The 26,074-nt window shown below is 38.1% G+C and overlaps 1 protein-coding gene across 1 annotated transcript in view; it reads left to right on the plus strand.

The window, feature by feature from the left end:
* Positions 1–26,074, plus strand: part of SEMA3A (semaphorin 3A) — a 165,702-nt gene that overhangs the window by 97,248 nt on the left and 42,380 nt on the right. Inside the window, exons 5-6 of the mRNA XM_041477731.1 lie at positions 707–800; positions 7,580–7,699. Of these exons, the coding sequence (XP_041333665.1) occupies positions 707–800; positions 7,580–7,699 (214 nt within the window). The remainder of the gene's footprint in view (positions 1–706; positions 801–7,579; positions 7,700–26,074) is intronic.

Genomic DNA, 26,074 nt, shown 5'->3' on the forward strand with positions numbered 1-26,074 from the left:
ACTTGGTGTTGACTGAGGCCCTTTTTAATCTTGGTTTATATTCCCCTATGATTTGCCCTCAGCCTGTATATTTTAAAAGTGTCATCTCAGGGTATCGAGGAGTAGTAGTAGTAATAATAATAATAATAAACAAAAATAAAACTAATTTAAAAATAATAATAATAATAGTAATAATAACTTTCCTGATGCAATTGAAATTGAATTTGAGGATATACTCAGTCTAGGGAAAGCAGAATTTAGCATCATGTTACGTACTAATCTACAGTGGTGGCACATTTCAGAAAATAATAATCAGTAAAAGATAGATTTTATCTTTTTTTTCAGATAAAAGTTTCAAATTCCTGCTTCTTCAGTTACTGTTACTCAGATGTATTCTCAGTGAAAGCAAAAATAATTCAATAAACCCATGAAAATTAATATGAAAATAAATTATATGTGAAGTGGAACAGAAGCGACACAAGCTGTTTAAATGTATTTTTGCCTTTGACCAGCATTCAGCACATACTGATTAGGAGATGGGCACTTTTACCAGGTCCTCACCCAGTGCAGTTTGACTTCCCTGAAGCCACAAATGCCACTAGGACTCACATACACTTCACTCTTCTTGAACACAGTTCAAATTACTTCTTAGTTTTCTTTAATCAAATAATACTGCTTTTACCTTCTTTTATAATTTTTTAAATTTTTAATTTTTTTTATTTCACAGGACAACATTTTTAGAATGGAAGAGTCACACTTTGAAAATGGGCGAGGGAAAAGCCCTTATGATCCCAAACTGCTGACAGCTTCACTTTTAGTAGGTAGGTGCCACATAACAAGTTCAATGAGATGTGCATTCACTGTAAATAATTTGCCAGTTTTCTGCTTTTTTTTTTTCTCCTTGCAGCACCTACAATAGGCATTTGTTTTATGTAATTTATTTCCAGGTTAAAGCAATTCTGGTTTACTTTTCATGCAGTTGACCCAAGCGCCCTGAGGTGTAAAGCAAGATTCAGGTGTCACAAGAGCTGCTTTGTACCCCTGCAGGACCTTGATTCTGCTAAGTGTTTTTCCTTCTCTCATCTTGGTGGAGGCATTTCAATCACCCAATTTACTGGCTGGCCACACTGGTGGTCACACAAGCACAGCTGAGAGCTAAGTGAGAGCAGGAATAAATAACTCCTTACATCAGTTTTTCTGCCAAGGAATGCCTGTCACCCAACTTTACCTTGCATGGAAGCTGGAGATCAATGAACAGCCACTGGTCTGGGCCCTAAGTTGATGTTTCAGCTGAAGAGACCTGTCTGTCAGTAAATAAAGTTAAATTCATGGCCAGATCAAAAAGAAATAAATTAAGTGTTTCTGAATTGGTAATACTTCATTTCATAGAATATGTAAATACGGAGCAACTGGACTGTGTCAATCTAATTGAACTAATGCAATTGATTTAATTTATCTAATTGATTTAACTTATCTAATTAAATTAAATATGTTCATTGTTATTACTTCACCTTCACAAAAAAGTCAAAAGGATGTTTTATGAGACTAAATTAGGAGCAAACAGATTCTTCTTTCTCCACACCTCTGCCTAGGTGTGGCCACCTTATCTTTAACATCTTTGCATGTAACTTTCTGGCAATTTATCACACCTTCAAATACAACAATAGTTTGAGAAAACTGTAGATTCTCATATCTCAGAAGTCTTCAGGAAATGACACATAATGAGATACATTGGTTTATAAAGGCCTTTGTCCATATTGTTAGCCTAGAGCCTTGCTTACTCTCTGCCCTTATTCTGTTTACTTTGCATTTAAAAATTAAGCTATTCAAAATAGACAGCAACAAAAACTTAGTCCTAAGTGTGCCTTATTTCCTGATCTTAAAAGCCCATAATGATCCCAGGTGATGAGCTAACCTGGGGACACATGCTTTTTAACAGGAAAAACAGGAAAGACATCCACATCTTGCTGCAACTTGTACCCTGTACAAACAGAAAGGAAAAAAAAGAGTGTGTGTAAAAGGCCAGTGTATAAATTGGTGCCTGGAGCAACTTGAATTTGTGACAGAGCTACTCTCAGGCGAATAGCTTTACTATTCACTTTAATATACAATAAAGAAGAGAATGATGACAAGCCAGTATTACATGGTATAACTGGTATGCAACTGCACAAAGTCAACAGCATCTAACTTTTCACATTCCTTTTTTTTTTTTTTCCGCTCAGTCTGTCACAAATATGATTATCTTACTTCCCTTGGCTTAGATTTCATGTCTTTAATACATCTTTGCTTTCTTGAGCCCACTTCCTGAGACTATAATTTTCACTCCATGTATATTTTCTTCTAATAAAGAATAGACTGAGCAGGATCATTTGTTTTCAATCAGGCCTCAGTTAGAGCCACTGGGTGTAATAACACAATAGAAAATGGTGCAAATCGAGCATTCAAAGCCAATGAAAAATTTCTGCTTCAGTCACACAAAACTTGGGGTGAAGCTGAAATTAGCATTCCTGCATCCTGAACATGCGCAGCCTTCTTTCTCTGCCTCCTTACAGTTGCCTCACAACCACACTGCATTACTGATTATGATGTTGCAATTCCTGCGACCCTTTTCTGCAGAGTGTCTTTCAGAGGGTGTATGCCAAACTCACTGCTGGTTCTTTGCCTAAAAATAGCTCCTCTTTGCCAGAAAAAACTTGGTTTTTTATGGTAAAATGATGATCAAGGCAAAATAATTTACCCTCCCCACCCCAAAACAGTTGAGAATCAGGGGATGCAGTGACTGGAGATGGAGGGGTTTGGTCCAGCTGCTGTCCAAAGCAGGGAGCACGGGAGGGAAGCAGTGAGTGTGGGCATGAAAGCCAGAGGAGCCTCTTAACCACAAAGGTATCACAACAGGGACATGGATACACTGCTGCTTCTCTTGTCCTGGGCTGAGCTGTAACTCAGCTACTCCTGGCCCTTCACGTGACAGAATATTTGTCCTTGCAGGTGAACATGATTTATCTAAGATTTAAGAGGGCAGCTATGTAAAAGAATTCCCCAGCATTCATTAAAATGCAATGTCATAATTAGTAATTGAAAGTAGCTGTCAGGAAAGTAAAAAAAGGCTGAGAAGAGTAATTTAGATGGTTACTGAGAGGAGGGACATTATCCCTCTTTTTCATCAGAAACACTAAACAGATATTTTACAAAGTGTGGAAGGACAAAATGTTTTTGACACCATAACTAGAAAGTAAATTTTAGGTAAGTGAAATGTAGGAACTTGGGCAAAACATGAATGTTAATTTGCAAAAAAGTAACTTCAGGTCTTTAATAGCCATTAGTACCCAGGAGGCCTATTCTGTATTTCAGCTGAAACAAACTCTTACCAGTGTAAAGAGGATCTTCAATTTTCCCTCTCTCCTAAAAAAATCAATAGTATTTGAAAAAAAAAAACAAAACCAAAACCAAAAAACCACACTAAAGCAAAACGAAAATAAACAGTTCATCATTATTAAATTGTTCCAATATTTTTCCAGTATACATTCCTTGTTCCATCCACCTGCAAACATTTTTCATTATTTTTTTAACAGTTGTTCATTAAAGTTGGTTATTGCTACCTTACTCTAAAGTAAATGCCAGCTGGGAACATGATACAAGTGGTTCCTAAGTAATGTAAGACACTGTGCAGCCATTCCCATCTCTGTGCTGCTAACTAAACAGTCTCCATTTGAGTGGGCTAATGCATGAAATGTAGAGACTAAAAAATCCCTGGGCACCACTCACGAGTATTCCAGTGTGGGATGAAAATGAGAAGCAGCATGGTTTCCAAGGAATATAATCACAGGAGAAAATATCACTGAATGTGTTAGACTAAAGGAGGTGTACTGGGACAGTTGAAAAAAAACCAAAACCTTCAGAGAAGGAGGCAGCATTGTCCCAACAACAGTTTGTTTAGGGAAATGACCATTTGGGATTTTCAAAAGCTTTGGTTATTCAGAATCCTCAAAGCTTTTTATGCTCCTGTGTCTCACTGATTTTCTTTTTTCCTTTTACCATTCACAATTCCTTTTAGATTTTAACAGTTATTTAATTTTTCATTTTTAAAAATCAGTTTAGGTGCCTTAATGCTCCCAAATATACATTAATATGATCTGAAAGTGGCTTTTCACTAATTAAGAACTTTAGTACTCTATTTCTTAGAAATTAGCTGGTAAGTACATATGAGGTTCAAGATTTTAAAACTACTGTACTTTCTGGGAAGTTTTAGTTATTTACTTCAAAAGAAGTGAAGTCAAACCACCTTTATGTCTGAAAATCTTAACTTTAGTGAATAAACCTTTTAACCAGGGATAGATTTCATTTGTGAACCCTTTTATCAGTGAGAGCAATTCTGACATTCAGGGCCTGGTTTTTCCTACAATCCTCATTCATTCAACTTCCTTATTACTTTGAAAGGAAAGTTTACAGTTTTTTACTCTCCACAAATTATTTTCTTTCAGAATGCAATCTTACTTAAAAGCTGAATAGAAACAATTTATGGAATAGATTGCACATTGCATAGTTTTCAACATTTTTATATCTCATGACCTTGGGAAGTTATTCAGAGTTCTGTGTTGTTTAGGTAAATGGCTTCTCCCCTCCAAAAATCAGCATTACTATGGACTTTGATTATTGCCTCTTTATCTAGAGAAGTCAATATATGTATCTCTGTTTGCATTAGTGTGTCAGCATGCTACTCCTTTACAATAGGTGTTTTTTGTCCAAAACATCTTTTTTACCAATGCAAACAACTGAAGGCCATCCTTTAGTTATAGACAGTGGTTCCTTTGTGCTGCTGGGTTGGAAATACAAATTGACTATTTTTTTCCCCCTGTTTTATTCTTTCCCTTCAATAAATGTTTGTCAGTTTTCAAACTATTAATTTCCACCTTCTTCTTAAAGTTTATAAAACTTCTTTTTAAACTGCTGACAGTAGAAGTAACACAGTGAGGACTATCTGTGATATTAAAGAATCATTTTCCAGACTAGCAATGAGTAAATTTCACTCCAAAAGAAGGTATGCACAGGGAAATAAAGATGAATGTACTTCCATCTAGACAAGAGGCAAAATCCTCATATAGCTTTTGCTTAGCACTAACTCAAAGGATGTGCACATCTGGGACATGACTTGAGGCTCACCCTGAATTTTGCAAAAATTATCTAAAGCCTTACAAAAATAAATGGTATTCCTTGGTATTTCTGTCTGGAAGAAGTCAAAATCTCCTTTTTACATGACTACAGCGGATCAGTTCAAACTGCAGGCACTGGTCTAGGTATACTGAAACTTGGAGGGGCTGTAGTAGGGAGGATAGAAAGGTCAGACAGTTTTCTGCAGATCCTTCCTCATTTGAAACGTGCTGAAGCCAGTTATTGGCAAAACTTTTATCCTGTCACTGCTGAAGAAAAAGTATCAGCTGCAAGAGCCTTGTGGTGTCCTCTTGGGTTGAGCTGAGTCCAGCTCATTTCCAGTGGTGTGGTGTTTATATATCAAGTTAGAAACAGAGGTGTCAAAAAGACCTTAAAATTCTAAATATTGCAAATATTCAATTTTCATTAGTTTTCGAATTGTATTTGGTTAAATTTTAGCAATACAGTATTAAGTATAGATTTTTTTTCTTGACTGATTGACCTTTAGATCTGTTGATAACTAAGAAGAAAAATAGCTCTTGTTGTTTTTTCCTTTCCCCTTTGATTTCTATTGATTTATCAGAACTCACTAGGGATTGAAAGACAAGAAAATGAAGATAAGGTTAAAGAAAGGTTAAGCATAGCACCAAAGCCCTTTTCACAGGCAAAAAGGTTTTATGCTCTTTAAAATCTCAGCAGCATACTCTGTACATAATAATAACTATAATTAAGTGATTGTCTCCCCTTCAAAAAAAAAAGTTGAAAATTGCATAGAAGAATAGTAAATGGTTAATTAATGATATGCTGTTCTGTTTCCCTTCTGATTACACCTCCTGCTGGGCATGACTGGTGTTTTTGCTACTAATCTCTGCTGTGAATTCATTCAATTCCACGCCTTTCCGCTATCATGTTTTCACCCTTCCTGACTTTCGCGACTACCATATGGTTACAGAGCCACTCTAGGTTCACTTGGTGATTTCATGGTGTCAGTGTTCGGGGGAAAAGATGACAGTGATATCCAGTAGGCATGCTTGGATCTGGTTGTCCTGCCATGGAAATACCTAAAATTGCCATGAAAATGATAAACTTGTTCCTAAAAGGGTGTTGTAAAATGAGGATATGGTGGAGTTCATCATGACCATGAAAAATGTATTACCTTAGCTAAAGAAAAAGTTGTTTTATCCTCAAATTTGTCTTTTTCACAAGGGATCCGTGTAATATGGGTAGTTTGAAAGTAGTAGCTGGAAGGGATAATGCTTTTTAATTCCATTTTTACAGTGTAGGGTAGGTTATCTCATTTCACATACAGATGTAGAACACAGTCCTAAAAATGCATTTTTTGCATTTTTGATTCAGAGTGATTTCATGGACAAGCTGTAAATTAATGTCAGAAAGATATGTGTTGTACTTTGATCCCTAGTTCTTTTATGTGGGTCTCATTACAATGTCATTATTATTATTATTACACTCTCTTCCAGCTGGCAGGTATTTAACTTGACCTGCTCCTTAGAATTTAGACAGTCTCTCTCTCCCCACCCCCTCTGTCTCCTCTGTGTCACTTCTAGCTGGCTGAGGAGGGACACACTGGGATGAGGTTCATCTCCAGCTGGGCTGTGTATGTGCCATTTATGGGCTGAAGTATCACAGGTCAATTTTTGGTTCAGTTGTTCACTATGAAATACATGGAGGTCAAGGTAGGAGGGAATGATCTCGTTTATTTTCTTCCTTAGCTGTTGACCTTTGCCAGTACCAGTTACAAAGGTGGCCAAAGGAGAAAGGCATGTTCTGTCTTTCCTGTAAAATATACTGCTTTCTGAGGATCTGCTCAGAAAAAAAGAGTAAAAATCAAACCATAAGAAAATGGCAACAACAGCAACAAAAAAAAAAAGAAAAAACCACCACCAACAACAAATCCCAAACAAAAAACCCAAAATGAAACAAAAAAGCCCCTTAAACAAACCAAAGTAAAAACCACATAATTTCTATAGGAAAAATTGAAGGGACCTAAGGACTTTCTGAACCAAAAATGATTGAGTTGGGCTCTTCAGTTCCCAGAGTCACATAATCCCAGTAGGTTGGAAGGTCTCCAAACCAAATTCCTGTTCTAAATAGGGCAATTTCAGAGTTAGGTAGGTTTTCTGGGGCTGCATACTCCTGCCTGCCAGGGTAGGTGCACTGGCTGCCACTGTTCCAGCCTAAGAATTCAAACACATTTTTGCAAAGCACACCAGCAGTCTGCAGATACAGCTCATTTGCAAGAGGTTACAATTAAGCTCTGCAGTGAGAAATTTGGTCTAATGTCTATTTTCAATGACAATACGTTGCATATGGCTTGTTGTTTTGTAATTTACTCATTATCCCTATTAGTGAAATATGAACATATGACAGCTTTCTCTGAGTTGCCATGACTGGAAAATTGAGGAATATTGTTTACAATTATGTCCTCCTGCAGATGGAGAACTGTACTCTGGCACAGCAGCAGACTTCATGGGCAGGGACTTTGCCATTTTCCGAACTCTGGGGCATCACCATCCCATCAGAACAGAGCAGCACGACTCCCGGTGGCTAAATGGTATGTAAAATGCACATTTCTCTGGTTACACTCATCCAGCCATTAAAGACTAGCACACAGCTCTGTTCCAGCAACATCTGTGACATATACACTCCTCTTTTATTTGGGGCAGAATTCTGTCTTAAACCAGTTAAACTAATCAAAAGTGATTTATAAAGAAGCATTTTTGGTTTAATTACACTAAGATTTGTGGAGTGTGATTAAATTTAAAACACACACAGACACTATGAGCAGCATAGTCATGCAAGTTGGACAAAAGCTCAAGGCCTGAGGCATCAGCCACACATGAACACAAAGTAGCTCCAGAGCCTTGGGCAGGATTGTGCTTTGTACAAGGTTTAATTTTTGCTGGATTGAAGGGGACACTGGCCACATCCAGCTGAAAGTCAACCAGCAGAACTTCATGAGCAAGCCAGAGTTGTCAGGGGTTTGGGAAAAAAGAAAAGGATCCTGGGGATTCCAAGTGATTTGGTTTCAAAATATCCAATAGTTTAGCAAGGCACAATAGCTTCCATTATTGTATGGATATTAGTAATCAAGCCTGTGGTTGTTTATTTGCATGTCTGAGGAGGGAAAGATAGTTTCAGAGGAAATTTGATTTTGGCTTCATGTACCAATATACTTTAGAATGCATCTGAGTACTCTATCCAAGTCCTACTGAAGTCAAATTTCCAACAGCTCAAATGGAATTACACTTGGCTTTAGCTATACAAGGATATGAGCATTTTGGAAATAAGAATTCATTGTCTGAAAAAGCTGAAGTTTGAATTAAGTAATACTAACTGTAGTTGCTAAGTTAATTTAAATTTTAATTTTTTAAGAGTTAACTAGTTCTACTTTGGCTGTACATACTGCTTGCACCTGCACTCCTGTTTTTGAATTCACAAATGATTTTATTCTTAGACATTTTTTGCTCCTAGCCATATTATTTATGTCTCTGCTGAGGTTTAGGCTTTCTTATGTGGTTTTACAATTTAGTGCAAACTGTTCACACAAATTTTAATGTGTAAGGGCAGAGTATGTTTTAAAACACAGTTTGTTATTAACTAGTCAAGACCTGCTAGTATCAAAATGGATATCATATTAGCTGTATATACAATCCATATCAACATCAGCCCCTGACTCATAATTAAAACCACAAGATGCTCTTGCAAGTTGGATTAATTCTATATATAACATACTTTGGATGTATGTATCATACAAGTGTGTATATGACAAGTATGGAGCTGCATTTTAATATGACAAGTTTATAAATATGATGCATATCCTGTTAAATTTAGTTTTGCTGCAATTCATGTGGACAACTATCTGTCTGGAAAATAGATTCAGGTGTACACCATTTCAGTTCTACAATCTGCGTTTACCTAGTAACACAAAAATTGTATTCATTGGGTTATTTTATTATGACAGTAAACAAGATTTCTGGACTTTAGGAAACAGTGAAGTACAAGGGTTATAGACATACCCATCTATCTTGATACCTGGTAGAGTAATAATGCATTAAAGATGACGAACATCAACTTCAGTTATGATAGTCATTATGACATTTTAAACCCAGTCATGCAAGCAAAATCTTCTTTTGTGCAGTAAATTTGCACAATGACAGCTGAGTCAGGAGGATTTATGCAGTGGTAAAATGCAGCCATTGTCCACAGGTCTTGTACTTCACTGCTGAAAATGTGTCATTCCTTTGTGGATTCGGTTATCAGTCTTTCAGCACTACATGTGAGAACTGCTTTTCCCAAATTAGCACTAAGGTTACATCTGTGGTGCAGAAACCACAGCTGCTTTGTGCTCATGGTGGGGAGCTGATGAACCTCAAGCTTTCTTGAATTTAAGTATTTTACAAAATGAGCATAAAAGTAGAAAGACAGCATTTTTTGTATCCCAGGGTCAAGGTGATTTCCAACTCTTAAGTAAAGTTCTTGTACTATATTCTTGTATGGAAAGTTTCAAACTTAATTTAAAACAAGATAAGAATCCAATTGAAACCTTTAGAAATTATTCTCATAACTGTCCATAATTTAATAGAGAACGATTCTTAAGTCCATTTTTGAAATCTCTCTCTCCACTGCAACTTAATGTATTTACCTTCCTAATATGGAAAGATTGGTCTAAAATCTGCACTACAACATTCCTATTAGAGGCTCTGAGGCTTTACTGTTAATTTCCCTGTGACAAGATCCTGGCAGCCTTTCCACACAGCTCTCCTAATTTCAACATCTAACATGGAAATCCAAAAATGATAATAGTTTGGGTTTGAATCTCTGCAGGCATGCCAGTCCTTTGATTATTGTTTTTAATTTGTCATTTTTCTTCTTAAAATATAATTTTGTTAAAGTGGATATGCTTTTTATGAAACAAGCTCTCATTGAAGATTGAGGTGTTCACTGCTTTCTTAAAGATCTATACAAACTATTTTTGAACCTTAAGTTTGCAGACCTTTATAAGTTTCTTAGTGAAGACATGGATTTCTGTGTAGTGGTGGGTTTGCTTTCGTAGTTGCTTTTTACAGTGTGCTTAGCCTCAGGTAAAAAACCAGTATTCTAAGGGGCATATACTGAAAGCTGCAGAACAAGAGTTCTGATCAGATTCTTGTCTCTGTAGAGTTTAATAGTTAGGTGGTGAGACATCCAGTTCTAAGTCCTTGCTAGTGTTTACTTCAGTCAGAGCAGGAGATAAACTTTTTCCATATTGAGGCTAAGGTCAGAGCTGACAGGGTGCAGAAAACACAGCTGATTGGTACCAAAAATGGAGAGGAGAAGACAGTTGCACGTGAAGAGCTTGCAGACTTTTCCCAGAAATTGTCTTGCCCTGAACTGGAATAAAAGTAGAACAACATTACTCAGAGTGATTAAGTTTTTGGGATTTAAGCAGGAACACAGAGTTACTACGGACATCACACAGTCACATTCTGGGGATGCTCAACCTTCTTACAGAAATTGTATATTTTGGGGAACTGTGCCCAGCCCAAGGGAAGGTGCTGACCAGCAGCTCTTAAAGACTTCTTAAGTCTCTTAGAGATATTAAATACTCACAGGCTTCTAAAGCTTTCATTTTGTATAAATAATTAAACAGTCACCATGCCAAATAAAACAAGGGAGACTGATTCTATAGCTGTGTAGTCAGGGCATTCATCTAGAAGCTAGGGAACTATACATCAGTCACTGTAGCAGTGTATATTTAATTACTGATACAGGGTTGGCCAGATGTGACAAGGAAGCATTTGCAAAAACACAGTAAAATAAGCTGGTGCTAAGGGAAGTCATCTTGGACATGAAAAAGCTGCAGTTCAGTGCCCCAGACTGAATCATGTGCTTTGTTGTAAGCCATGTTCATGCACGCATCGAACTTTACTGGCTCCTCTGGTACGTGCATGGAGTTTTCTCTGCACAAAAGAAGCTTTGGCAATCTACACAGTCCCAGTGAGGGTCAAGAATTGTTTTGAGCTCTCAGAAAAAAAAATCTGATGTTGAAAACAAATCTTCTGTACAGCTTTACTATAAGGAACAATGGCCTTGATGTTACATATATATCTCACAAAGTCGTGCCTATTGGCAAGTACACGATTCCTTTTAAATGTGCCATTGCATCTCATAGTTCAGAGGCATAAAGTTATTTTGAAGCATGGATCACGTCCTGCTTCCATGAACTGCTGCAGAAGTTGAAAAAAAAGATGAGTAGTGTGCAGGTGGGAGCAGCTACTCCTGGTGCCAGGGAGTTCCCTGCTGCACAGCAGGCAGAGTTTGCTGTACACCATCCCCACGCCTTCGTGCAGGGGCTGAGGGCATGGCTGGAGGCAAGAAGGAAGAATTGGCAGTGCAGTCTACCAGAGCAAATGCTGAGCAATGCAAAGGCAAAGCACCCAAGGCAGTTTTTCAAGCTGAAGATTAGAGGAGCGGAAGGAGAGAGCTTAAAGCTGCTCTCATCTTCTGTGACTTGAGCACAGGGGATCTGGCCTTAAATTGTTAACATTTTGTAAAATGAATAACCATAAACATTTATTTTAAAAGCAAAGCAGGACTGGGCTGAGCAAAATCTGAAAGGAAATGAAATCACAAAAGCTGCCTTAGGATAGTATTATGAATCTGGTTTGCACCCCAGAAATGCTGGCCTCACTCACCCTCTTTACTAGACCTGGGGTTAAGAGAGATTGTCAGTCTGGATTTCCAGACTTGGCTTGGAATTTCCTTGCTTTTTATGGGTTTAAACCACTCTGTGATATTATTTTAGCATACTTTCCATGGCTTAATTTTTAAAGTGGAATAGTAACTGTGCTTAGTTCCCTGAGGTTATTGTCCTTGGTAATCTTTACTTTACAGTTACATAAACAGCTGAGAGTTATAGAAGCTGAATGACTGTTCAATGAAAAAGAAAATGCCCTCTTAAATGTAACAGGGTCCAAGGCAGGAAACAGGACTTGATACTCTTCTGGCATTCCAACAGAACTGTAGACATCACTTCATGTAGTTTCCACTTCGGACGCTTTATTGAATGTCCAGCATTGGCATTACACATACGTGATCTTAGTATATATGTATGGCACAGTAGACTAATGTATGGCAACAGAAAGGAAAGATTGCAGATAGTTTACAGGATTTTTACCTCTCTAATAAAATGCATTAAATGTGTCAAAATGTTAGAAATTAATTACTCTTGCTGAGATTTGGGTGTGTACATATCCTGATCCTTGAACCTATAATTAGTCTTTGGTCAACCACACCAAACCCTTTTCCTAGTTATACATGAACACTGATGGTCCCCTCTGCTGTGCCACTCCCTTGTTTCTAAATGCCTTTCTAGCTTCCCATTTTCCAGCTCACCTCCTACACATTCTTGATCCAGATATACACCATGCAGTAAAATACAGGTATCAGCTGTGGAAAGGGGCCACAGAACCCAACCATCCTGGTACCTGGGGTTGATTCATAAAATATATCTAAGATATTATTGGAGGAAGGAGGTGAGGGATGCTACAAATACAATAATCTCCAGCAAGAGAAGAGCTATTTAAACAAAGGACATTGCAAAAAAAACCAAACCAAAACAAAACAAAACCCCAAAAAACAAACAAAAGAAAAAACCAAAACTGTGAATTGTGTATGAATTTATTTAGTCTTCAAATTAGAAGTCTTAAACTATGATGGGAATGAAATTAGAAAAAGCTGTCCAATAGAAGTAGTCAGTGAGGCAGCCTAGCTGGTTTTCAGAGGAACTCAGGTAACTTTTTTGTGTTGTTACACAGCACACTTGCCTACATTCCAAGAGACTAAGTGAGTAGACTAAGAAGTCTCTTCCAGGTCTGCATTACCATGAATTTACAAGGACATATTTCAACAACCTTATGAGTGAAAACACTGAGGGAATTTTTCTGTGTTTGTCATTTTTTTTGTTGTTCTTTTGCTGTTAATTTTCCTGTGAAAGGATCTCTTGCATTTAAAAGAGGCATTTCTGTATTTGAACAGCTGATATGTCCTGTCATGCAGGCTGTAGTGTGGACTGAGTTCCACACTTTCCCACCACGGCTTACAGAAGCATGAACGACTCCGACCCTTGTGGAACAAAACATGTCCATATATGCAAGTCTCATTTCTCACTCAATAAGTCCTCCCACCCCCCATTCCCACTATCTTCATTGCTAAGAATAGTAATAAATAATTTCACACTGATAAATTCCATGTGTGACAAATGCTAATGTCACCTAACACAGTGCTAGGAAGTGCTCAGAAACTATGGTGACGGTGGCATAGTACTGTGAACAGAATGGCACACAAATTCAATTTACAAGGTTTGGGGTTTTTTTCTCCTTAAGTCTGTAGATCCATATTTGAGAGACTGAGTATGAATTTTAAGTTGTTTTTCTCATTGCAATCTAACAAGCTTTATCTATATACATATTTTGTTACAACCAATTCTTTTTTTCCTGGAAGGAACGTAGAATTTCTGAAATCAGAAAATAAAGGGCTTTTTCTTATTGTTATTACTTGACATTTATCCTGTCACTAATCTGAAATGGTTACAGGTCAGGAAGCCAAAGGCCCTGCTGAACACTTGACCACAAGATGCTCATATATTTGAACCAGTTGATTCAGTCAAACCTGTCTGAAAACTGTTCCCTGTATCTTTATACAAAGTAAGAGAAGCATTTGGTTCAGAAATCAAAGACCAAGTAGCAATTAGAATGTGGTTAACAGTTTCTCTGGATGTGAGAAAGGTCCTGAAGATGGTAGGTGGAGACAACTAGAAATAATAAAATATTCCCATCAAGTGGCCTAAATGAAATTATTTGAAATCGTTGTAGGAAAGAGATCTTCTTTCTCATTCTGTATCTCTCCCATGCCCCCTAGGATTAGGTAATTTTCTTCATTAAATATCAGTGCTGTGGATGATATTTTGTTCTGCTTAGGTTGAAAAGATGGTAAAAGTAGCCAAAGGGCAAGTTTCAGGGTTGGAGTGGAAAAAGCGGATAGGAAAGATGAAGCAGCAGAGAACATTCTCCTGGTCTGACTGCACATTTTGAAGGCTTCCTGACACTGTAGAGAATATGACCTGGTGTAGGAAGACTTGCATCAGTAAACATACTGGTCTGAGCTATAGCCACAGTATGCTCCAGGAAGTTAGGATACAAGTTAGTCCAGGAACCTGACTTAGGATATGTGTATATTGCCTGGTTAACCTGGGCTCATTTGTGGGTTTTAACTTGGCCAACCATACTAGCCACACTAAAAAAATGTAGTAGCTGGGAGTCTAGATTAGAAGCCATGCTTTGCTGCAATTTATTCATTCTGTGACTCTCTTTATAGTGCATATAAGATCAAAGATAATGGTAGAGCTTAGAGTTCTTTGTTCACTGTTTCCAGTGGAGACCAGAGAAGTTTCTCTGCTGTATAAAATGCAATTTTAAGAAATAAGTTCATAGTTCTCAAAACAAGCAGTGTGGGATATGACCCCAGTCCCAACCAGATCACTGCAGCATAGTCTTTCTAAAAAGAGACTTGCCAGTGATGACCAGTTTGAGATCGGCACTCCTGTGCACTAAATTGGTCTATTAGTGATGTCCCTTAAAATTGCTAAATTTTAAGATTTTTATTTCGGTTGTGAATTGAAAGGTAAACATATTAACACATAGCAACAATATGACAATCCAGTAAATCCTGATGAATCTCATGTTGGGGTGAGATCTGAGAGTGCAGCCATTCCCATCACCTTCTCTGGAAGACAGTTGGATGAAAAAGCCAGAACAAGCTCTGGGAGATTCTGGATGTGGATAAATTAATGTACCTGTGTACCGGGTAAAACTGGTGATCTCATTGCAGTGAGATTCAGACTCAAATTTTATGATGCAGGTGAGTTGATTTCTACAGTCATCCTTTAGAAAAATAAATCCACGTCTCATCGGCTTCTTGCAGCAGCAGGAGCTGTGTAGAAATGCATCTGCATGAGCACACTCCAGGAATACATTCAGTTGGAGGAGCAGAGTTTTGTGCCCTTCTCACACTGATAAAAAATACCTGAAATTTTCCAATTATCAATAGTCCCAGTGATATTCTGTCTCCTCTAAAAAGCATTTTTCTTTTCTTTTTTTTACCCTAAGATAGAATTTTTTTTCCTATAGATTTGTTTCAATGGCTAACTTATACAGTTGGCAGTGGATGCCTTTATAAAGTCTGCCCACTTAAGGTGACAAATTTAGTATATTATTCAATCAGTGGCAATAACTTCTACTAGAAAGCTTTGTGTATTACTTTCAGTTAATGTATGATTAAAACCATAATTTCTATCTATATATTTATCTATCTATTTATCTATCTATCTATCTGTTACCCACATGCATCAGTTCATAATAAGAGTCTCTCTTTTCCCTGGAGATAAATCTCAGTAGGAAAAAAAGAGCCATTTATCCAGAAAAGGTGTAGTGTTTGGGTTCTAAGTTTGCGTTTTGCTTTGCTTTTGGTACAGAACCCACTTTAAATTGCACAACACCAGTTTCTTTGTAATGATAATTTTTGCAGAGATCCAAATCAGCTTAAGCAAAAGGAAAGTTCAGATTAGGTGGCCAGATTCCAAAGACAAAGCCTCTGTGTTATAGACCTTGCAAATGCAAGTGGGTTTCCCATGATCTCTGTGAGAACTCATCACAGCTCTGATACTTGAAAACCAGTGACTTCTAACTACCAAATTGTGCCTCCTTTCTTGTTCACAATAGTCACTAACCAGTTTTTCAGAGAAGTTAAACAGAAATCTGTTTGTAGAAGTCACACAGCAGAATACTAATTGATTTAAACAAAGGAGGAGTGGGTCTGTTACAGCCCCCTTTATTGGGATATGACATACATCCGAATTTTCTTTTTGCATTCTTGTGTTGTTTTGTGTTTTTTTCCTTCTCCTCTAGCCATCAATTTAATGAGTGTTGACCCTGTCAATACCAATTTCCTCTTCTCAGGCCACCATGTTCAGAGTTTGGTGGGCATTCAATAGAGATTTACTGTTGACTGGGTAATTTGAGTTCATGTGTGTGGTGAAAAATTAGTGAGGAGAATTACCCAGAAAAGTGGATGCCATGACAATGCATGTCACCATGGTGTGACCAGCTCTGCTGACATAGGTTTCAAAAGCTCTCCCCCTGTGAAAATGGGGCCTGTTTGCAAATTAATTAGTTTCTGGCAGCAGCTTGATTGTTGACCCAAAGTTTGTAGAGTGGAAAAACAATCAGATTAGTGTGTTCAATATAAAGGCCCAGCGCGGCGCTCGAGTGCAGTTTGCCAAACTGTTGAAGTCGTGAATAGAGTGAAACAAATTCTTCTTTGAGAAGCCAAGGCAAAGGTTAAGTGTGATGTGACTGGAGCACGCTGGCCATGGGGTGGTGGGGAGAGAATTAAAGGTTTCAGCCACACAAAAATAGAGAGTGCTGAGCAAGTTGCATTGAATTTAATGAAATTCACAGCTTCAGACGCAGAAGTGTTTGGCAATGTTTTAGTCTGTGTTAAAGGGAGAAATAAGATGGCTTTGTTTTAAGTTTTCTTTGTACATCCATGTGGGACACCAGGGACTGAGCCTCTATAGGGTATTAGAGAGACTTCCTGAGCCTGCACGCTGTTTCTATGCACCTGCAGACTGAGGTTTGTACCAGTACCTCCCACTCCCCACCACACATTAACTCCCTTTATCTCTAATGATTCAATGCAAGCTTCCCATTCATCACCTCCAACATTTGGGCAGGGTTCTTTTTTTAAGTAGTGCTCGTGCAGGGGCTCGTGGACAAATATATTAGAAATCCATGCTTAGGAATAAATGACTGGTTAAACCTTGTTATCGAGGTAGTGAGTCAAAAGATAGATACTAAAAAATACAACAGACCAGATCTGTAGCTGATAATACATGACAGTGACTTCTGTGCAGCCAAGATCTGATTTCTGATCTCATTATTGTGCTCATCTCATTATCACTCTTTATTCCTTCAATGGCTATTCTTTTTGTATATGCTTGCCCTTCATCATCCATTTTTGGTATTCAGTGTTACTATCACCCTTGTAGTATTTTCTTTATATCAAACAATTCCTATGCGTATTTAAAACTATTGTTTTCCCACTATGACAAATAGAAAGAAAGAAACTACCAACTATTGTGAAGGAGCCCACATTCATGGCCACTTGAGGTATCTTCTCTTAGACCAAAGTCTTAGTCCTGTTGGCCTGGATCAGAATGCCTGGCAGACCCAAAGGAATGGGCTTTGGGAAAATATGAAGGGCTCCACGCAGCCTACCACATAGCCCCCACCCCATCAATTAACTGAGGTGCCCAGCAGAGTTAATGATGTGAGGATACGGCCCCTTGGTCTGTTCCCACCTCTTTTCCCCATTCCATGAAATTCCAGCTCTTAGCCTGCGACCTATGCAAACTCTGTGATTTGTTCTCGGTAATGGGGCTGAACCTACCCCCCTCACAGGAACATTCCTGAACCGTGAATTGCTTGTCCCAAAAGGCATTTAGTGTTGCTTGCAATTAACACAACTGATTGCTCAAAGCCGGCACCTGAGGTGGCATGGAGCCAGCTGGAGGCATAATTGGCTCCTTAGCTGGAGAAACATCCACTTCACAGTGGAGTCTGTGATGACGGAATTATTCGTTCAGAGGAAGCCAGGTATGTGAATACCTGTTCTATGCATTAAAGCCTCCACTAGCACTAGACACAGATGAATTATCGCAGACTCAAAGCCTCCCTTTCTCTCTGTCTCCGGAACTTCCCCTTCTCTTTGTTCCTGAAATCGCGCACATTTCAGCCTGAATATTTGTAGGGCTGAGTAATTGCTTTTGTTCTTTGGGTTATTTAATTACAAATCTCAGTAGATGACAGGTCCTCTGCTCTAAAGGAAGACATCACATTTGCACAGTTACAGAATCCCAACACAAATGTGTGTGGCAAATCAGTGACTGCAGATTTATTCATGCCCTCTGGGACCTGCACTGCCTTTTCAGCTTAGCATGCAATATGATTTAAATTACAGCTTGTGCAGAGCTGTGCCTTGGGATTACACTCCATGTTTCCAACTGTTTATAGTTCAGTGAGCTTTAACCTCTGTGATTCTGAAAATTAAATAATGTCACGGCTGATATCAAACTGATGGCTGGTACTAGAAAGCTAAACACTGTGTAGTATTAAAAGCCTATTTTTACAACAAAGTGGAAACGTCAATGTATTTAAAACATTGATAGCACATTCAGGTAGTTCAAGAACACAATTCAAAGTTACACTAGGAAAGAATGGCAAAGCTAATATTAAACTCCATTATCAAGGATATTGTTTCAACTCCTGTATTTAACAGAGTTGTGGCTGTGGACTTTGCTGGAGCAGGACTGAGCCTGACACAGGGCTTTGTTATGACACAAAGACTGTGTAAGATCAATAAATGTAGATAGAGCATCTGTTGTGGTTAAATGCACATTTGTTAATTCCTTGTAGAAGTTTCATTATTTCTAAAATACTGTGATATGTCAAATGTTACATCTTGAAGATGTTTTTGTGCTGTAACTGTGGACATCTTAATATTTCTGTAGGCTTTGAAGAGGAGCAGAGGAAACACCTAATCAGAAAACTCTGTATTTAATGTGACATGTAATTTCCCTTCAGATTACATTCCATTATTTGCAGGGGTTCAATTGATGCAAAAACATTTAGATTTTTTTTTCTCCACTTAGTTCTGCTAACCAATGTTTCCAGAACAGAAACTGTTCCAATCCCACCTGAGCCACTTCACCATGTTCCTCCCCCACCAGGCTCCGTCAAGGCAACACTGTGAAACAAAAGGGTGAAACTCATGTCACCAACAGCATCATTTAGGCCACAGAGGCTCATTCATGACTAGTGTAAGGAAGGGAGAACAGGAAAAGAAAAGAACAAATGGGAGAGACAAATGGATACTTGTTTTTCACTTGTAAAGGCAGTGTGTTGGACTAAAATAACAGAAAATAAGGAAGAATTCACAGAATTTCAGTTATCAGATATGATGGACAGATCACAGACACGAAATGTTTGACAAATGGTTCCTCATTTGGTGCCTTTAAATTTTGACAGTGGAATAGATCCTACACCTCCCATTTTGCTGCATTGCCAAAGTGATGCTTCTTCTTCACCTTGACCTTTAGAATGTCCTATACTACTTATTTCAGGCTTCAATGTCCAGCTCTTAGTTATCAAACTGGTGTCAGAAATATCCCATCCCTTGCTATTGCATTGGATTCCATGGGCTTGTGTAAATTCATCCATTTTAAAAGGTGGTTGTTAAGTTTGGGTTTTAAACGAGTAGCTAAGTGCTTTTATATACTATATGGTAAAAAAAAAATATATGATAGAGTGTATAGTAACATTTAAGAGATCAAAGTATGGAGGGGATCACCAGCTAATAGCTGATAGTCCAAAACAGTGAATGCCATAGGTGATGTGCTGGTGTACAGATAACATAGAGTGTTATTGAAATGTGATAATGTTTCTTTTGAGAATCTCTATATCAGTCTCAAATGTAGCAGTGTTGTCCAAAAAACTGTTGAGAGTTACCCACCAAAACTGAGGCTGATAAGCCTCTTTTTGGTCTATTTCCCTCCGTTCTGAGATCACTGTATCACTGGTGTCTGTAGGCTGAATGTTTCTCTTAGTAAGGTGAGCTGACTTTAGTATTACCAGGGAAAATTACCTCTTTCAAAGGCAAAGGTTAAACCTTAAATCTTTGAGACCACCATTTATTGTACAATGTCTAGCAGAATTTGATGTTCCAGGGCACTTAGAGCTGCCACAAACACACTCAGTAATTGAAGACAAAATAGTTCCCTGTCTGATTTACCTTTTAAAGTGATAAGTTGGCCTGTGTTTTTGTTAGATTCCTGGATTATGGAAAAGAGTATTTTTAACGTATCTTTATATATATATATATAAATTTAATTTCCTTTTGGTAGGCTTTAAAGATTTCTGTTGAGATAAGTACAGCAAGATTTGTAGGAAGATTTTGTTAGGGAATTTGGCATAGCAGAAATAATACAACCTTCCAAAAACAGCTTTTGTACAGATGATCATTCAGAAAAAAAAAAAACAGAACAAAAGTTACTTTGAAGACTGAATTACATATTTTTCCCATTCACTGCACAGGTCTTATGAAATAGTTGCAAGCATTCAGTGGTAATGCATTGTATCTGTTAATATTGTCACATATCTGAGGATTGGTGTTTATTGATTTTTTTACTGCTGTTTGGACAAAATTCAATATCCTTGTAAGTCAGAAGTGTTCTGCTGATGTCAGAGAGATTATTCATATTTCCTGAGCTCTATAATAACATTTGTCACACTGTAAAATTTGGTAGTCATGGGGCACCGCTCTCTTCAGCTACCCACTCCTTCAGTCTCTGTGTCCTGTTCTCCTGTTTCTCTAAGCAACTTCCAGTAAGGGCAGAAAAAGACTTCATGGGAGAGGAGGGTACAAAACCTTTCTATGTGGTATTTGACATGGACTTGTGAGTTATCAGCTTTTTTACAAGATTGTGTAAATGGATTGCCATTGTCAATACTCAGTTCTGTTCCATGTTTGACATACTGTCAGCTTTAATATTTTGTGCCAGACCTGTTGGTAGAAAGCATTCTTTAAAAAAAAATACAGTTGCAGGAACTGGAATTTTATTACAGGGCCTTTATTTGTTACTGCATTTCTTTCTTTTATTACTTTTAAAATACTTCTGTTAAACTTTCTGCCCATTCCTCTCACTGTGATTTATGTATCACAAGCACAGTCCCCCCTCACTGCTTTTAAAAAACACAAAAATTTTGAGTCTGAGACAAAAAAAATTTCATTCTTAAAAGTCACAGAAATTACATCAAATATTTTAAGTGATGTCAGTGAATAATAATAAAATTTAAAATAGTGAAAATAAAAAACAGAGCTTGCTTGTACAGAATTAAAGGATAAGCCAATAAAAAGATGTTTGAGAACAAAAACTTCCTGACAGTGCAGGTACTGTTGCAAAACTTTTCTATCTGAAGCAACTTCACAGTTTTCATCTCACCTGTGCTATCAAATTTTTTTTTTGTTTTTTAATGAACAGAACTAAGTTTCACATCAACAATAAATGAGTAAATTATTTCAGTTGTGTAAAACCCTGTTAATACGTTATGTTGACTGAAGCTAGATTAAGTTGGAAACACATAATGTTCACATGACTACTGAAAGAGGTTGTCATAACTGATGCTATCACACTGAATACCTCAGGTTGTGCTGAGGGGTTTTGCTTCCACTTACAGATGCCTTATTGCATTTTGTGTTGCTGTGCTACACTGACACATGAGCTAAAACTAGTCATTCATCCAGCCCTTTCGTGAGTTTTTGCTGCCATCCCTCATTAATCCTATTTTAATGGATTTTGTGTCAAGTTGCTTTACACTAGCTGTAAAAGTTCATTATAGCAACAGAATGTTCCTTGTAGTTTGACAAAATTACCTCAGTTCTTTAGCCAAATCTAAAGGATTTAACAAATAAATTAAATGACAGGAGGTTGGAAAAGTTAGGAGATTGCTGTGGGAGAGTTCTCTACTGGATGACTCCTTGGGAACTGGTGTGGGCTGATGATCATTTCCAAATGAATGAACATCCCTCACTGAGAGTTGAGACTATGGTAGAGGCCTGTCCAGGTTTTCATGTGACATCAGGGAGCAGATCTTTTTTACAGCTACACAACCCCTTCCACACACTTCAAATTGAACCTGGCAGTACAAAATTTGGAGGTTTTCTTCCTGTTTTCAAAATAGATGATTTTTGACACAAAGGACATATTTTTTCACTTTTTAGGCAGAAAAAAGTAATATTTCTGTGGGCAAAAGGTTCTGGAGACAGGGTTGTGCAGTGCATGGAGCTGACAGAGAAATATTAGGAATTCAGCTTTCAGGAGACAGAGGCTGAAGATATGCTTGTCAAACCAGTGCTTGTTCAGCTTTTGCCAGTCGTACTGCTGAGGGCTGTCCCATTTTCCCTACACTGGCATATGTTTGCCATGATAATCCCCAGCTACTCCTCACACTCAGCCAGGTATTTGCCTCCTGCAAAGCGCTGTGTCAAGAGTTTGGCTATAGCATGTTCCCTCAACCTTCAGGACACTTTCTTGTGCCCTCAGTTTCCAGGTGGCAAAGTGGAAGAATATTCCATCAAGACATAAACACACATCTCTCAGCATTCAGAAAGGCCTGAGAAAATCACATTAATGGAGAGGAACAGGTTTTGGTTTCTGACTTCTAGGATCAACTGCCATAAACTGCTTCAGCATCTCCAGGGACTTGTGCTCCACCTGTGAATCTTCAGAGCTTACAAAAGGCAGACCTGTAGCATGGCTCTATATGCCAAAAGTCTGTAACACCCCAAATCAGAAACATCTTTTGTCTTCAGTGCCTCCACGCTCCAGTTCCTCCCCTAATACATCACGCCTTAGCATAAAGACTCTGGTATTTAGTTCTTGTCACTCATCCAGAGCTCTAAAGATGTAGGTTACACAGTTAAGGCACAGGCTTTCTAGTGTTTTTATTTCCAAACATCAATGTCAAAAACTTCAGATAAATGACTGAGAGAGAAAGAAACAGGCTCTTAGCTGGAACTCTCATTATCTTTAAGAAATACAGCAAATTCAGATTAAAGTATTCCTAAATCGAGACAGTGTGCTGCAAGCCTCACTTTCTGTTCTGTGATGGACACTAGTTTTCTCAGTTGCCCAATTATTCTCTCTGAGGGACAAGTAAATAAGTTTAAAATTAATTGTGTTGATAGATATACAACAACCTTAAAACACTGTCAGTAATGGAAAAGAGGTGTTAATTTTGCTTGCTGTTCTGTAAGGAGATAATAATCACCTCTTTTAAATTAAATAGGGTGGATAGATCATAAGCATTGTTTTATGAGAAATCTAATTTATATCGAGCATTAAGCTATAATTCTACTGAACTTTTGTATTCACTTTTCTTCACCATATAATTAGTCTTTAACAAGGAATCAAAACTATTGTTGTCTCTTTAGAACAAAGGCTTCAGAAACTGATAATTGCACCAGAGATCAACATTTTCTCCCTTCTATTTCCTGTGGGAGCCAAAATGTTATTCTCAAGATATGTTCCTGCTGAATTATGCCTCTAAGGCAGAGAAGATGAGAGATCTTGGGATGGTGGAATTGTCTCGGCAGGTACTCAGGGACTCATTTACAATACTCCAGAGGTGCTGAGCACCCCAAACTGAGGTTGTGCTCCTCTTACCCTGCATCACTGCCAGCCCTGGGAGGGCACCCACGGCTCAGTCCCCAGCCTGGCCTTGCCCAGTTTTCACTTCTGCAAGCTGCCCCCAACATGGAGCCGGAATGCTTTAGGATGTTACAGCACACTTTCCCTTTCTTGCTTTTGCCTCAAATACAGATCAGTGATTCCTTAAAAAGCCCCATCATTTAAATTCAGTTTTAGTATCTCTCGCAATGAGAATGGTGCAGGGATGACACTTACGGGCAAGCCACTGTAAAAGCCACAAGGGCTAGACTCTTGTTGCTGTATAAGTGCACCATTGAGATGCAGAAGAATTTACATGTGTAAAAATATGGTGTGCCTTTTTTAATGCACGTCTTTTGAGTGTTACATTGCTGCTGCACCCATGTATTGAAATGACAGAAGAGTGGTATGTTGTTGCTGCTTTTAATACCTTTCATCCTTGAAAGTCTGTAATCCCTTTGTGTCACACAAGTCACCACTGAAGCATAGCAGTTGGAATCTGCAGAGGAAGGGTTTGTTGGTTTGAGGGTTTTTTTTTTAATTATGAAAAGAATTTGGAATAAAATATTTTTTTTCTAAAAAGTACACTATTGAAATTAAAAGAAACTTTAGTTAAACCTTACACTTATTAGTGTGTTTTATAATGTCTCACAAAAATTGCCTTTACTAATCTTTGAAAAATTGATAAAAAATGAGCATTTCTAAGAAGGAGAAACTAGCTGACACAACTAATGCACTACTCTAAGATCATCTTGACTCAAAAATAAGCCATTTGATGATCATCATTAGTCTTTAAAACTCCTTCTGATGGGAATTTCCATTGCAAAATCAGTGGGGGACCATAGGGCTTCTTACCTATTCTAGTAATAGCTGCTGACAGCCTGATCATGCATGGCCTGCGTGCCACACATCCTCCTAACTTTGCAAACAGCATCCTTAAATGACATCTCTACTCTGTGGTCTGTCCTTTCTGTGTTAGCATCTGACAATAAGTTACCACAAAACCCTCATATTAGCTCCATAATAGCCACAAGTTATCCCTTGTGCAAACAGCGTTCCTGCTTTGAGGATGTGGTCTCATGCCATCCATGTTATTGAGGAGCTTCACTAGAAGCAGTGAATCCATGAGAGCTCTGCTGCATTTGTCTGAGTCAACAGCAGCAAGAGAAATGTGAAAGTTGAGGAATTTAAATGAAGGGACTTTGAAAGAACACCGCTAAAAGCTTTGGTGTTTTGTAAACTACATTCGAGTGTGTAAAACCACAAACCATCTTAGCTCTCTCATCACCACATATTAACAGCTTTGTCCTCTGGTGACCTTGCTGAGGCAGAAACTCTGCTCTGCACATTTGTGACTGGAGCTGTGAGTCTCCTCTCTGTGGGTAGTAGGGCTTCACAGTGAGAGCAAGTCCAGATTTTGTGAGGACAGTGTTTGGTTCTCTGTGCTGGGTCCCTGCGGACGAGTGCTGTATGTGGTTATGAAGCCTTGAGTAGCTGTCTATTTTTGTTGTTGTTAAATTTTTAATTTCATCTTCTCTAGCCTTCCTCTCCTCAGGGTCCCAGTCACCCTCCAGTACTTTTCATTAAATTACAGCAATTGCAGTTTTACTGAGCATAAAATTTCCCTAGTTTCCTAGAATTTTCTTGCTGTGAACTGATAAATTAGTCATTTTGACTGTAAATATATAATAATAGGGACATCCAGTTCAAACTCTTTACAAAGCATTTCCTAAGAAAACTGCCCTTTGGTTCTTGTCAAGTGAGGAAGAGATGACCCCAGCTTCTGTTCCTTCAGCTTACTCAATCTTGACAGCTAAAGGTAATTTCTGTGCCTTCAAGTTTATAGATCTTCATTAAAATGCTAATACAATTCACTTAGAAAGCCAATTTCTGACTTTTATTGTTTCCTGCTCTTGGGTGTGTTTGTGTATTTGTGTGGTTATCATTGCTAAAGAGTAACATTTGTTAAAGAGCCAGTGCAGATCGATTTACCTTCGCTTTTCCTCAACCTGAAATGCTGAGACAGGCAAAACATGTTTCCATTACTTAAATAAGCAAACAATGGCAAATAAATCATAAAGGCAGCTGGACCAAGGTGTCGCTTTCATAAAGAGCCAGATTTCTCAGAAAGGACAGTTTAATGGGCTGCTGCCAGAGAAATGTCTGCAGAGCTGGTAATTGCAGGAGGGCACACAAAGGTGTCATGTGGGATCTGAGGAGTAGCACCACAGCCAAGACAACTGGAAAAAGGAGACTGAAAAAGGTGTGGACTTTAATAATTTGCTTCTTAAAGGCTGATTGTTTTAAATAAAAATCTAAGTTTTTATTTTTAGCTTGTTCACTTTGGCTGCAAGATCAGAGAAATGTTTTTAGCTGTAATTTTATTTTGATCGTGTTTGTGCTGTGGCTTTGTTTCTCCTTTGATCATGCTAAAACACGTTTCAGAAATGTTTGTTTGATGTATGCTGTTTTCTAAAGCAGTCTTCTACATTGTCTGCCTGTGTTTTTTAAAAGCAATGAATCATTGCAAAATATTTGCTGTCAAATAATTTCTTAAATCCATTTTCCCAAAACAAGCTTTCTGGACTTCTAACCAATGGGAGA

The sequence above is a fragment of the Pyrgilauda ruficollis genome, unplaced genomic scaffold (assembly GCF_017590135.1).
Source record: "Pyrgilauda ruficollis isolate IOZ18807 unplaced genomic scaffold, ASM1759013v1 scaffold112, whole genome shotgun sequence".
Classification (NCBI taxonomy): domain Eukaryota; kingdom Metazoa; phylum Chordata; class Aves; order Passeriformes; family Passeridae; genus Pyrgilauda; species Pyrgilauda ruficollis.